Source organism: Centroberyx affinis, unplaced genomic scaffold, assembly GCF_046629955.1.
Source record: "Centroberyx affinis isolate AG114_WGS23_722 - 3 ecotype Tasmania unplaced genomic scaffold, CSIRO-AGI_Caff_v1 ptg001388l_1, whole genome shotgun sequence".
In the NCBI taxonomy this organism is placed as follows: domain Eukaryota; kingdom Metazoa; phylum Chordata; class Actinopteri; order Beryciformes; family Berycidae; genus Centroberyx; species Centroberyx affinis.
In genome coordinates, this window is record NW_027279871.1 from 66,285 (window position 1) to 80,338 (window position 14,054).

Below are 14,054 nucleotides of genomic sequence, written 5' to 3' on the forward strand. Positions count from 1 at the left end.
TTATTGCCCAGTAAAAAGCGAGGGGGGGGTATTGTGCTAACTGGTTTATTTATGACAACAGGGGGAACCAATCACAGGCTATCAAAGGTTCATGTAGGCAGTTTCACCCCAATAAGTATGTGTGGTTAAGTATGGCCAATACTTGGGTTACTCTGTGCATGTAAACATTGCCGCTGTGATTAAACAGGATCCATATCCAAGCGCTCTAGAAATAAAGCTATTCATAAAGCTATCAAACATTCTTATTACATTGTTCAAATGTTACAGCAGATCCAACCAGAACCAACAACAGCAGACTTTCTTTTCTTTCATAAGATGTATTGCCACTGTTTACAACTTTGTTCAAAATTCACCCTTTCCAGAAGTGGAAGGTAACTTTACAAGTCTGTGTTTGTACTCTCTTATAACTGATTAACTATGCATACTTTAAAGCGTGAAACTGGTGTGATTTTGCTTCTGCTTTACATTGTTAATATTAGAGTGCACTAATAGAAACTCAAAGATGACTTTCGCATACAAACATTCACACTCCCGACTGTGTTGCTAGAGACTCCAGTCTCTTCAATTCTATTTCTTATGGCATAAGAAACAACTTGCAGACACAGACTGCTTGCTTGACAGGCATAATCCACCACTGTGAAAGGAAGCAATGGATGAATGTATCACAATTACTAAAGAAAAGGAAACAAACACAAGTGACCAAGTACTGTTAGATAAATTCATTCTGTTTCTTCTGTAGGAATTATTGCTTTAAATTGAGCAGTGGTTGCTTTTGATGCCTTTAGGAAGAGAACAGGAGAGATAGAAGTCAGTGGTTTTCCTACTATTGTGAACCAAATGTTTGCAGTGAGCCAAAAGCAAAATCATGCCGATGCGACCTTAATCTAACTTTTATTTTTAGACATGAGTCAGTGCAATGAGATCTGTCCTTTATAAAGTAAAAGACAGCAACTCTGGACTCTACCTCCCATAATTCATACTGCCTTTGTTGATAGGGTTAGACCGATTAGGATGGCACACTCTCGATTGCGTGATGTTTATTGACAACTGAGCGAGTTGAGTTTCAGCACAAGGCTTTCGCCAGGGTGCGCTGAAATGTTTGTGGTCAATAAACATCACATTTGAGCGGAGCGTGTGCAACTGTCTTTTTCCTTGTTGAAGTCGAGATGCTCCGCGCCTCGCTGGGTGTGCACTCTTTTGTTCATTCTTTTATTAAAGTGGACCTTTGCCAAACCTTGGGCTGATAATGTCCCATTAAATTATTTGAGTAAGTGAGGGGCACTCTAAAGAAAAGTCCTGTGATTTAGGAGGTTTGTCTCAAGTGCGTGGGTTCAAAAATGATAGACAAAAAGATACTAAGAAGAACTTGCACACTGATAAAAAATGAACTGATGATGGTCTACTGACGGAAACACACCAATTTTGGATTTCTTCCTTTTTCATCAATGTGTGGGTCGCTGTTGGTTTCTTTTTGGCCAATAAAGCTGCAATATGCAACTTTTTCCACATTAAAATACAAAATAAATAGGATATATTCAACATTATCAGTCTGTGTGTGTCTGTGACCCTGTATGTACTTGCAAAATTTTTTTCAAAAGTCCTTGAATACTTTAACAGTGTGACAGTATTTAACCTCCACTCGAGCAAAATGTTTCAGTCGTCTTTCCACATCTGCCAAATGTACAATCTCCGCAATGTCATCCACTAGGAGTGAACAGCTTACGTGTCTCGTGGTGGTTCGCTGCGTGATCGGGCGTCGGTGCCGGGCGCGGTCCCAGGCGCCCCGCCGGGCCGGTTGGGGTCGTGGGGTGCCGTGGTGGAGCCCAGGGGCGCCTGAGACCGGGACCGGAGCTTCTTGTCGCCGGGCGTTAGGCACACGGACGGTTCGCTGATGGCCGAGCCGAGGCCGGCGTTCTTCCCCGCCGGACCCGAGAACCACTCGCCCGGCTTGGTCAGGATCTCCTGCTGCTTCCGGCAGTTATTACACACCCAGATCACCTACAGAGACAGAGGTAGGGGTGTTGGTATCATAGCCATATCACACACGTCAGTTATGTAAATTATAGCGTCATCAGCATACAGTGATTACACACCCAGATCACCTACAGAGATATGGGCAATCTCGGAACCCATCGTCTATCGGTCTGACGACGATTAGACTCTGGAGGCGACGGCCAATATTCCGGGGTTTCCGGTGTAGCCAGCGGACATCCGGGCCAAGACTTCCTCTTCGGTGCGCCGGCCATTGTTTACAGTCCGATTAGCAACTTGAGACGAGAGAATGGAGTCATCTCTCAACTCCAACTCCATTCTCGCGTCTCAAGTTGCTAATCGGACTGTAAACAATGACTGCCGCACAGAAGAGGAAGTCTTGGCCCGGATGTCCGCTGGCTACACCGGAAACCCCGAAATATTGGCCATCACCCCCAGACCGATAGACGATGGGTTCCGAGATTGAGATATGGGTGGTTACCAATATCATGCCCATGTTAGACACTTTGATTATTCCTATTATAGCTTTATCAACATACAGTTATTACATACCCACTTCACCTACAGCAGAAGTATGGGTAGTTATTGATGTCATGTTATGCAGAATAAGTGGAGACACAAAAAAAAAGCAATATTAAAAGAGTTATCATCATAAAGTTGTTGTACAAACAGATCAGAATAGAGCAAGCGGGATGAAATTCCTTTAGTTCACACGGAAATTATTTGACATAACTTTACATTTGCTAAGATAATTCATGCAGTTGATGGAAAATTGACTCCACCGTTCTTAACTGCAGCCAATGAAAACCATCTTGGCCGACTGCGTTCGCCAAGCACGGCTTCAAGCGGCGCGGCCGTCAAAAAGGAAATGGAACAATGCACTTCCTGAAGAGTCGCACGGCTGCCAGCGACTCGTCCAGAAAGAGGCTTTTATGGATGCTTTTTAAGATCAACGTCATGGCAGTTATAGCAGGGAGCAGCTTGGCTTGCACTGTGGGCTGCTTTTGGCCTCCAAGTGAAGGAACACAAAGCCAACTGGATAATGAAAGGATACTCCATTTGCTGCCAAAAAAACTATCTCCCTTCCTCCCTCTTTCTTTCCGTTTTGTCCAAACACACATATGCACACCAACTACACTTAGGCTACGTTCACACTGCGGCTAAAAGTGTCCCTATTCGGATTTTTCCCCTCACGTGACACAAATCTGATGTTTTCTAATCAGTGTGAACAGCAAAAAGCTGCATGGAGCCGTATTTTCGCAATTCTGATCCAAGCCATATGGGATCCGTTCACACTGCAGTCTTTCATGCTCAATTCTGAATTGCTGCTCACATCTATTCTTTATTTTTTATGTTCATATTTATTCTAATTGCATTTTTGTACCTACGCTTCTCCCACTTGTTTCTAACACATTTTGGCAGTGCTGAAAAAATCAGATTTGAAGATTAAAGAACCTGTTTTGTACCACATATCAACATGGCTTGGATCGGAATTGAAAAATTGCGACTCCATGCAGCTTTTTGCTGTTTACACTGATTATAAAACATCAAATCTGTGTCATACTCTAAGGAAAGACATAATAATTGCCATGGATATGCGCTACAAAATCGGATCCCGAGGCATGCAATCTACTTGTGACTTGTATTTGAACGCTCAAATCAGAAATTGTCAGCGTTGCCATGGCAATAACTAAATCTTGCATCATTCACCTGAAACAGTTGTCATAATTTTGCCGCCACAGCATGGAGTTAGCATGGAGGACAACGAGACACAACAGTGGAAAGAAAGACAAATAGCTGACTTGAGTGGAATTCAGTCAAAAGGCTTAAACCAAAATGTATTGAAATAAAATACATGTGACTTCTTTTACTATTGTTACTCTGCCATGAGTGTGTTTTCAACATCTCTGTCAGTTGGTATCAGATATGGCTTACATTCTTCAATAGATATGAATAGCGATATGGAATTGAGCATGAAGTCCTGCAGTGTGAACGTAGCCAGACATAGCCCTGTATTGACATCAGAGAGGCAGAATGAGAAAGGAGGGAGGGAGGGAAATAAAGAGAGAGAGGATGGAGGAGAGTCAGTCCCTCTCCTCGAGCCACCAGGGTTCTCATTACTCCTGAACACTCCCCAATGACTCTTTAAAGAGAGCTAAAATAAAACACTCTGGCATTGGCCATCTCTCTCTCTCCCCCCCTCTCTTCCTCTTACCCTTCCTCCCTCGCTCGCTCGCCATCTCTCCAGTCCTCCCTCCCTCCTCTCTCTCTCTCGCTCTCTCTCACCTTCTCTTTCCCCCCTCTATTTCTCCCTCCTCCAGATTGCTTTTGATTAAAGCTACAAAAGCCGAGGAGAAAACAGCTTCACACCAACGCAGCTATATTTATCCCGCCAAACACCCCAGCACCATCAGGGAGAGAGGGAAAATACACACACACACACACACACAGAGGGAAGAAGGCAAACACTGCCTCATGTGGGACATTATAGCTTTGGTAAAAACATCCACCGATCTGTGATTCTCTGCAGCCAGACCAAAGATGTGGACGGCTGCCAGACCAACACTGCAGTGCCAGCCTACTTATCCATACATTACCAGTCAGTGATAACTTGCTATATAGCCACACATGAATTTCAATGCGTTTATGTATTAGTATTGTTCAGCGTAGTGTTAGGTACATCCAATGCTATGGATGGGACAATATGCTTATCTCACGATACGCGATATGAGCTTCACGATTCAATACAACAAACCTAGCTAGAATGTAAACAACAGTTTTTTGTTTAATGTAATTACAAAGTGAAAGTAATACAATTTGGATGGAGAGCTTGTCAAATTGTGATGGTCATGTGTCTCATTTGTGATTACTACACCAGAATAAAAGGGAGGTAATATCCCCATTCATTTTTCTTTTTTTTTTACATATTGTCAAATTTTTTGTATTGCGATATATTGAATTGCAATATATTGTCCCATCCCTATCCAATACGCAAAAAGTGAGCAAACACAGAAAAACTGTTTTGTTTGTCATATTATTGATGTTTTTGATCTTTGCATTTAAAGCCTTGAAATGGTATGCCACATAACAGGAATTTTTTGTTTGTTTTTTGGAATAAAAAAGTGCATTTTGGTTCTTATGTCAAAGTCTATGGTCAAAATGTACTGATATAATATTGTATAAGTAAAAGGGAAAGAACATAGGAAACATCTTTTCCAGTACATTCAAAATTCAAACTATACTGTAAATTAGTAGGAACCAGATAAAGCAAACCAGTTACTGTAAATCTGTTTGACATTTTTACAGCACAACACACCAGACTGTGGATATTTGTGCACATTTTCATATTTGAATAGTCTGTCAGACCTTCATCAGAGATGGCATGCGACCCCATGTAGGTGCCATAGACCAAAAGCTTGCATCAAAATATTAAAACTGTGGCGATCTTGGTGCGCAGAAGTCATTTCTTCACATGAAAAAAATATTTTACCTCCAGCCCCTAAGCCAAATCTAGCCAGTTGAGCAGTACAGTAGATAACCTGCATAATGCATGGTATGCTGCAAAAGAAAAAAACACATGCCCTACCCACTGAATTAAAACTTGAAAGCATACATTTCCTCAGAAAGACAATCAGCTACAGAACAAATGTATAGTGTGTGTTTACCAGTAAAATAAGCATAATAAGCAATAATAGCATTGCAACCTGTGCTACAATCATACCTGGGACTGTAATAGACTGACATGAGCTCCATTTTTTTGGCATTTTGGTATTTTTTGTGATAGGGAGTATTGGAACTGGACTGGACTGCTGACTGTCCAAAAGTGCTGCAAAAAAAGTTCTAACAGTAGTAGTACATTTTAAAAGAATAGGCCATGCCTCTGTTTCGATTGAGCAACATAAAAGCCTTGAACAGGATCAAACAGCAGAAACGACAAAATGCAACAGCGTTGGAATGTGAAGCCAAACTTCATGAGTCAAATGTCAAACTTGTGCTCTCAATATTTCTGCCAATTCAAAGGCAGATGTGAAGCAATTTCACAAGGTGGCACATTCTTTCTACTAAGGCATACTCCACTGCTAAAATGAGCACTATGAGTCAGGCCAATGAACAAAAACAAAAATATACTACATCGTAATCGAATGAATGTGATTACATTTCAAAGTATACTGTGATGCTGCTTGACTCTTCCCTGCAATATGTTCACAGTCTCTGTCTCAGTAAAGGTATATTGAACTGAAAGTAGGGACACTGCAAAGTTCCATTATGGTTACATGTGCTTGGTCATTACCGCAGTGGGAAAGTATAATAGCCAGTTAGCCACATGTGTGCTAACAACAGCATGTGTGAGAGCCTATGGATTTAAAGCTGCACTAGGCAAGGTTTTTATGTAAAAATACACCTGTCACCTTCCATCACCACTAATTGAGACTCTGTGGATTTGTTCCATTTACCTAAAAAAAATTCTGTTGTCGGGTACGTAATCTTCACAGGAATTGACGAATTGAAATACAAGAGCAAAATCCAAACTGGGGGCATCCTGGCGGCTCAGTGGTCTAAGGCGCGAATCCAGCCCAGGACCTTTGTTGCATGTCACCCCCCTCTCTCCCCCATCTCTCCCCCATCTTTCCTGTCTTTCTATACTGCGACAGTCACAATAAAGCAGAAATGCCACCACCTCCTCCCCCAAAAAAATCCAAACTGTCCCCTAAACAGTAGTGAGCAGCGCTCTGTCCAGAGAAAGCTCCCCAACATTAGATCTTTTCCTCTCTCGTCTCTTTGGTATATTTGGTATAAAGCATCACAGACCGACCGGTTGGTAAACATGAGCATGCTGTGTGCAGTTTATGGACATCACATTAAATTACATGATTGATGATTACATGAGTTTTGAACAGTTCCCTCTTACTGCCATTTGGAGGCGCCAACATGCAAAGTTGCCTCTGTAGCTTGAAATAAAAATACACACAAAAAGCCTTTAGATAACCATAGAGAACTTCTCTGCAATTTATTCAAACTATTCAAAACACCCACTTGTAGAAACGTATTGGAAATACAACAATAACTATGAGAATGTATGAACACTATGGGGAGTAAATCAGTTGAGCCTCCCCAAGACAAACTATGGCTGTAGGCCTTTTCTTGACAGCCACTTTTGAAGAGATCGTCCGTCATAAGTGATAACAACTAAGGAGCTACTGAGGGAATGTGACAATGAATGGTATCACTCATGTTAACACCAACTTAATATTCTGCATTGGGCATGTTAACTACAGAGAAATGGGGGAAAAAACCCTTTACCTCCCTGGCATCCCCCCTTTGTTAAAGGGGGGATGCCAGTCAAAAGCTGCACTAATTCTAACACAAGAACACATCCCATCTTAAAAGTATAAATAGGTATGAACTCCTCATCTCGTTCCATGCCACTCGGCGTAGCAGTTCCTACTCGGCACCAGACACAGGGGCGCCTGGCATCTCCGGCACATCCAAGACGTCATCTGGTGCCTGCCCTTGGCTTTGCAGTGATCGCACTGCATGCTCCCGACGTCCTTGAACCACTTGGTGGGTGCGATGGGCGCAGGTAGGTGCTCCCACGACGTTACTTTCGGCCTGCGTCCTGGTCTACGAACGCGTCTTCGGCTACAGCAGCACCAACAGGCTGTGTGTGGCAGAAACCCAGGTCGTCCGGATCGAGCGGATCCTCGAGCCTTACAGGCGGGTGATGCGGAAGCTCTGCTGGCTCCCAAAGCTCTACAGCGAGTTGGTACGACAGATCCTCCGGTGCTTTGAGCACTCTGGGTTGGCGATTGGGATGTTGCAGGGGCTGGGACGGGGGCAGCAGATGGTATATCTATTGGACAAGGGGCTGGGGCTGGGACGGGGGCAGCAGATGGTATATCTATTGGACAAGGGGCTGGGGCTGGGACTGGGGCAGCGGACGACGGAAGGAGCAGATCAGGAGGACAAGGAGAAGGAGTTTCATGGCCCTCCAGATCCACAGGATCCCTCTCCTCTGGACTGAAACCATGCACACACAGGGAGGGATAAATAATGATTATTAATGATGGAGGTGAAAGGTTTATTTCAAAAAATCTAAAATTGCAAATTCCAAGCAGCAAGTGGAAGTGTTTTTAACAGGAGATGTGTTCTAGACAGGCTTCTACATAGAGGCGTTTTGGAGCTGCACACAATTCATGACCTTCATACTAAGTTGCATGTCTGAGGAAATGTTTCACTATATTCTATTTGTGCAAATCCTAAAAATTTGCATATCCATTTCCCCCAAATTGTAAAGAAATTATGCAAGAAACTCAGTGTCCACATGTAGCACAATTCAGATCATGATTACAATATATTCACAATAATTTACAATAACTGCTATATGATTAATCAATATTGATTAGCTCTATTGGATGAGCATAAATCTACAGGCCACATTAAACAACAACAACACTGTCCTATGTTAAGCAACTGTGTTTTTATAACATAGCTTACCTACATCATAACTACTAGGCTACAAATTACTGTAGGGCTAGATTACATTATGTGCCTCATTTCTGCTCGACCAATTTTTTAGAGGCCCACCCTAAAATTTGAGGAAGGCCTAAATTTATATGTGGAGCTACAATGGGTGCCTTCATAATTTAGGAGTGCTACCAAAATTCTGTCCCTTTTTAATCGTGTCCCTGTCAGGAGATTCAAGGTGCACTCGGGACACTTTGGCAAAAGAGTAGCTGTTTACAACCCTATTGAACCCTAAAAAAATATGGGTGCTACATTTCACATATACTGTACATCAGAATATGTTTAGATAGCCTATATCTTTCAAAATATTACAAAAATTGGCCAAAAATCTAAAATTATTTACAATGTAGATGACATTAATTCAAAAGATACGCTACTTTGAGTGGTGAAAATATATTTTAGATATATTTGGAGATATATTATTAACAAAATGCATAGGATAAAAATATATTACTGTCAAGTATCCACAACATATTTCAAATGAATGTCATTTTAGATGTACAACACATTTGGACACTTTTTGAAGGCTATATTTTGAAACATATAGGCACAGTCCAGTCTCTGTTCACATGAACACTTTTCTGACTGGTCCAGGTCAAGTTCACGTTCATAGAGGAAAACGGACCTACAACCTACACCATGTTAGCATGGGGGATTTTCTCAGGGCACGAGGCGGGTGCGTGGCCGTTTAAATCCTTGTTGTGGCACTACTACACACCTAAATCTAACGGTAAATGTGTCTTGCTTGGGTTACAAACAATTATACACTACTGGGCAATGAGAGACCCAGAAACCAATAGCGCATTAATATAAAACTCAATGCAATCGTGTAAACTCACACAAAATAGCAAATGGCGTCAATTCAATTTGTTGGCCGGCTATAAAAACAACGCTAATTGGCAGGGGCGTTGGTTCACCAAACCCTCAGCCATGGCAAACTCCCTGCATCTCATATCATTTGCCTCTAAACCTTCCAAACCTGCTTATATTCACTAAATTTCTGGAGACAAAGTAGAGCAATTAATGAATGATAAGATATTTGGTCAATGTAATAAACTAGCCTATTACATGTAGCCTGACGTCAAGTCACAAGACTAGCTTAGAGGGGACATAAGTCCTGAATGCTCCCTGGTGTGTTTTATATGGCTTTCACATACATTTCTGGTGATTTCTGCTTTATATTTACTCTCCATTGCCATGCTAAAAACTACAGGGTCAAATGCGGCCTCACTTACTCGTCCAACAACTGACCCGTCGGTGATGAAGGCATGTCCGAGTCATCCGAATCCAGCGAGTCGGCGGTGAAAACACCGTAGCACTCTTCCCATGTGAGGTCTTCGCCGGCGTTATCCAAAACAACCCACGACTCGTTGAAGTCGCGGGTTGTTTTGGGTAGTTGTTTTGTTTTGGATGGTTGTCTGTTAGGCATTTTTCTACAGCAGACCGACCGAAAACCGTCTTTACTCCTGTGATCAGGTGTGACTGTTACAGTGCATCCAGACAGTCATGTGATCTGATGCCATGCGGTCGGGCTTGATCCTCTCGTGATGACAACCAATTACCTGATGACGACTATTCCATAGTGTGACTGTGGTACTCCATAGTGACTTTGCAGTGAGCTATTGCACTTTATTTTTGATATCGTATTTATGGTATATTTTATCTCCTATGGTATCACTATGATATTCCTATAATATTCCTATATTCCGAAAGGCTCTTGTGGTGCGTCTGTGCAATTCTATTCAATAATGAGTTTATAGTGATCTTATATAGACCTACTTAACTATTTTTTTTTCATCTCTTGGCATCACAATAATATTTCTATAGTGATTCATAGTGTGTCTGTGGTACGCAATCGTGAATTTATAATGACCTTGTATATTTATAATATCACTGTAGCTGTGTGGTACTCAAGAGTATTTAGTGATTTATGCTAGTATTTCTTTGTATTTCCTATATAATATTCCTGGAGGATATTATGTATAGCTTATAGTTTTGCTGTGACATTAGTATAGTATGCCTCTATAATTTAGGTATAATGGGATTACTGTAGGGATAAGATTATATACTATACTTGAACTTGATTTAAAATGTGGCTCAATATTTGTTATCTGTCTTAATTATTAATTTCAGCGCAGTGAATTAATCTTTGTGAATGGTTACGACTATTATACAATAAAACAAAATAATATTTTATAATATAAATATTGTATAATACAAAGCACTAACAAGTTTTTATTACTAAAAGATCAGTCTTCTTGGATAGTTGAAATTTGGATAATACCAGTGGACTACAATCACTCAACATCCTATAAACTGACAATCTACATATGGATGATTTTATGTCTATGATCTCTTATCGCATAAATTGACCAACAGGACAATCTCCCAAAAACTAGGTATATTTAAAAAGTGCATTTCACACCCTGCTGGTGCAGTTATTGTGTTTCACCTTTGTAAGACACAAGATGTTGTTGTAGGAGAAGGCTGATATCGGAGAACAAATGGCCAGTGTTGGGGAGATATGGAGCGGTGAGCTGTTATTTTATAAGAGACTCACTTAATCCCATAGTAATCCCTGTATTAGATCACACTCTGATGGTGAAACAAGCGCCGGAGAGAAGGAACCATAGGCAGGCAGAGAGCAGCCTGACGGCAAGCTGACACACACACACACAGACACACACACACACACACAAGCAAGGATACATACAGGCGCCCGCTTGTATGTACACACACAAATGCATACTGCATACACACACCCAAATACACGCACATGAGCAATGATGCACACATGCAGATACAGATGCCTGCTCTTACACACACACACACACACACACAATGGCAGCAGCAGTCATGTGACCACAGTGAGACCCCTTGAGATGAGTTTGTGAGTGAAAGAGAGAGCAAGAGAGAGAGAGAGAGGGAGAGAGAGAGAGAATAGCTTCTCCACAGATGGAAACTAGGACACCAAACCCCTGTGTGTGTTTGTTTTGCGCCCTGCTGCAGCTGTGTGTGTGTGTGTGTCTGTGTGTGTGTGTGTATGCACTTGTTCGTGCATCTGTGTGTGCATGTGTGTGTGCATTTGTGTGTGTCTAAGAGCAGGCATCTGTATCTGCATGTGCGCATCATTGCTCACGTGCGTATTGCGTGTGTGTGTGTGTGTGTGTGTGTGTGTGTGTGTGTGATATAACAATGAATAATCCAGTGCTGAAATCTTGGAGTTCGTGTAGCTGGGTGTTTGTTTCCTGGAGAGAGTAGGCCATTTGTGTAACCACAGATACTACAGTACATGCTCCCCAGTGAAAGAACTCCACAATAGTGAAGAGGTTCAATTCCTGACGCAAGCTGCTACATTTACCCGTTCATCTCTTTTCACTCTTTTTCTCTCAAGATCAAATAGTTCATATCCATATCAACCAAGGTGCTCAGGATAGACACAATAAAGGCTATCAGGTTCACATCTACTCCAATAAATAGACCTAAAGTGAAAAGCGTCAAATAAAAAAATCAATAAATGAATAAAGTCTCTCTTTTGGTGTCTTTTCTCTGTCACTTCTTAAAAAAAAATATTTCTCATTTTGGCAAAAGAATTAAGACAAGGAATCAAAGAGCGAGGGCTTCTTTCTAGAGCCGCCATTTTGCACCGAGAGACGTTCAACAATCATACAGGGAGAAATCCATTGTAGAAGAGGAGAGAGACCAATTTCTCCACTGACACCAGCCTCAATAGTCCAGAATGCAATGCAGCCACACAAGACATGTTTTTGAATAAGGGACACAACTCTCGCTTTGTCTCAACTGGAAACTCATGCTCTCTCACCGTTACTATCGTTATCGCAATAATTATTCCTCTTTCCACCTCCAAAAACCCACCTGGATGCAACAAGTCCAGGCAAGTTCTCAGGGGGTTGTCGAAAGTCATTCTGGGAAATGTAGTTAAAGTACTCCTACTGAAGTAGAAGTAGACGAGGCAGGTTGAGGGAAAGTGGGTAGAACAAAAAAGGCAAATTACAACACTTTATCATAAAATAACTCCTGGAATGCAGTGAACATGACAGACTGATAATGTAACTGTAATAATACCTAATGACCAAAGATGGATAAAGATCCAGGGAAGTGGACTTGCTGACCGAGGATGCATCGGATGGTGGCTTGACCGATGAGAAGGAATGGGAAGCCCCAACGTCCATTTTGAGAACGACATATCACGTCGAAACAGCATTATAGTCAACAGCTACTTAAAATGAACAGCTGTGCGTCTTAAATGATGGCAAGATGTCAAGCATGTAGGCCTTGAGAAGTTCTATGTTTGGGCATTCTTGAGAAGTTCTATGTTCTGGAATTCTTGAGAATTTCTCTGTTCAGGCATTCTTGAGAAGTTCTCTGTTCAGGCATTCTTGAGAAGTTCTATGTTCAGGCATTCTTGAGAAGTTCTATGTTCTGGAATTCGTAAGAAGTTCTATGTTCTGGAATTCTTGAGAAGTTCTCTGTTTTGGCATTCTTGAGAAGTTCTCTGTTCAGGCATTCTTGAGAAGTTCTATGTTCAGGCATTCTTGAGAAGTTCTATGTTCTGAAATTCTTGAGAAGTTCTATGTTCTGAAATTCTTGAGAAGTTGTCTGTTCAGGCATTCTTGAGAAGTTCTATGTTCAGGCATTCTTGAGAAGTTCTATGTTCTGAAATTCTTGAGAAGTTCTCTGTTCAGGCATTCTTAAGCAGTTCTATGTTCTGGCATTCTTAAGAAGTTTGTTTCCTCCAAGAAGTTCGTTCTCTCCCACTTGTGAACATGGACAACTCCACCAGGACGCAAGTATCGGCATTCTTGGATTTGATATTCACCTGGAGTTACCCGCCAAAGGAACGACAAGAGTTCAAAGTTCATTGACCGCTGGATGAGCAGTGGCCATGCAGAGGGTCCAGAGAGGGTCAGCCGCCTCCTCAGGGTAACTACTACCACGTCGTTATCAAGCTCATTACCAGCTTCCTCGTTAGGCTAATTAACAACCACTATCACAGCCTCTGGGGAGGAAGGAGGGGTGTCCATCTTAGGAGAACCGATACAAAATCAGTCAGTCCGTGAACTTAAGTGAACTGACCAGATGATTGCATCTTATTCCCTTTTCTAGTCCTTCATGGTGTTGTTGTCCCTTGCGATTGTTCTTTACTGGGCTGCCTGTGATTATGGCCTACATGGACAGTAACCTTCTGTACTGTTATACCTATTGTACTGTAAGTTACTCTGGAAAGGACCATCAGCCTTGACGTAAAGTACTTACTCTAAAGTTGTTACTCTTTCTCACTATTTTGTTATATCAATGATATAACAAAATAGTGATTCTGCATATAGCATATAGGTGTCGGGTAGGTCTTAAATGCACAGGAAGTGATGTGTTTTACATTTCTGGCAGCAACAACAGTGGTTTGTTTGGAATAAATAGAAGAAGAAGTGGGTAGTTGAACAGACAAAGAAAAGAGAAACTCAAACTTCATCAACAGAAAATCCAAGGAAAGAAACAAAGATGGCAACAAAATGTAG

The 14,054-nt window shown here is 41.6% G+C and overlaps 1 protein-coding gene across 5 annotated transcripts in view; it reads right to left on the reverse strand.

The window, feature by feature from the left end:
* LOC139649696 (regulating synaptic membrane exocytosis protein 1-like) overlaps positions 1-14,054 on the reverse strand; it is a 100,676-nt gene that overhangs the window by 47,434 nt on the left and 39,188 nt on the right. For all 5 annotated transcript variants that reach the window (XM_071526169.1, XM_071526173.1, XM_071526172.1 and 2 more), the window contains one exon: positions 1,724-1,998. In XM_071526169.1, the coding sequence (XP_071382270.1) occupies positions 1,724-1,998 (275 nt within the window). The remainder of the gene's footprint in view (positions 1-1,723; positions 1,999-14,054) is intronic.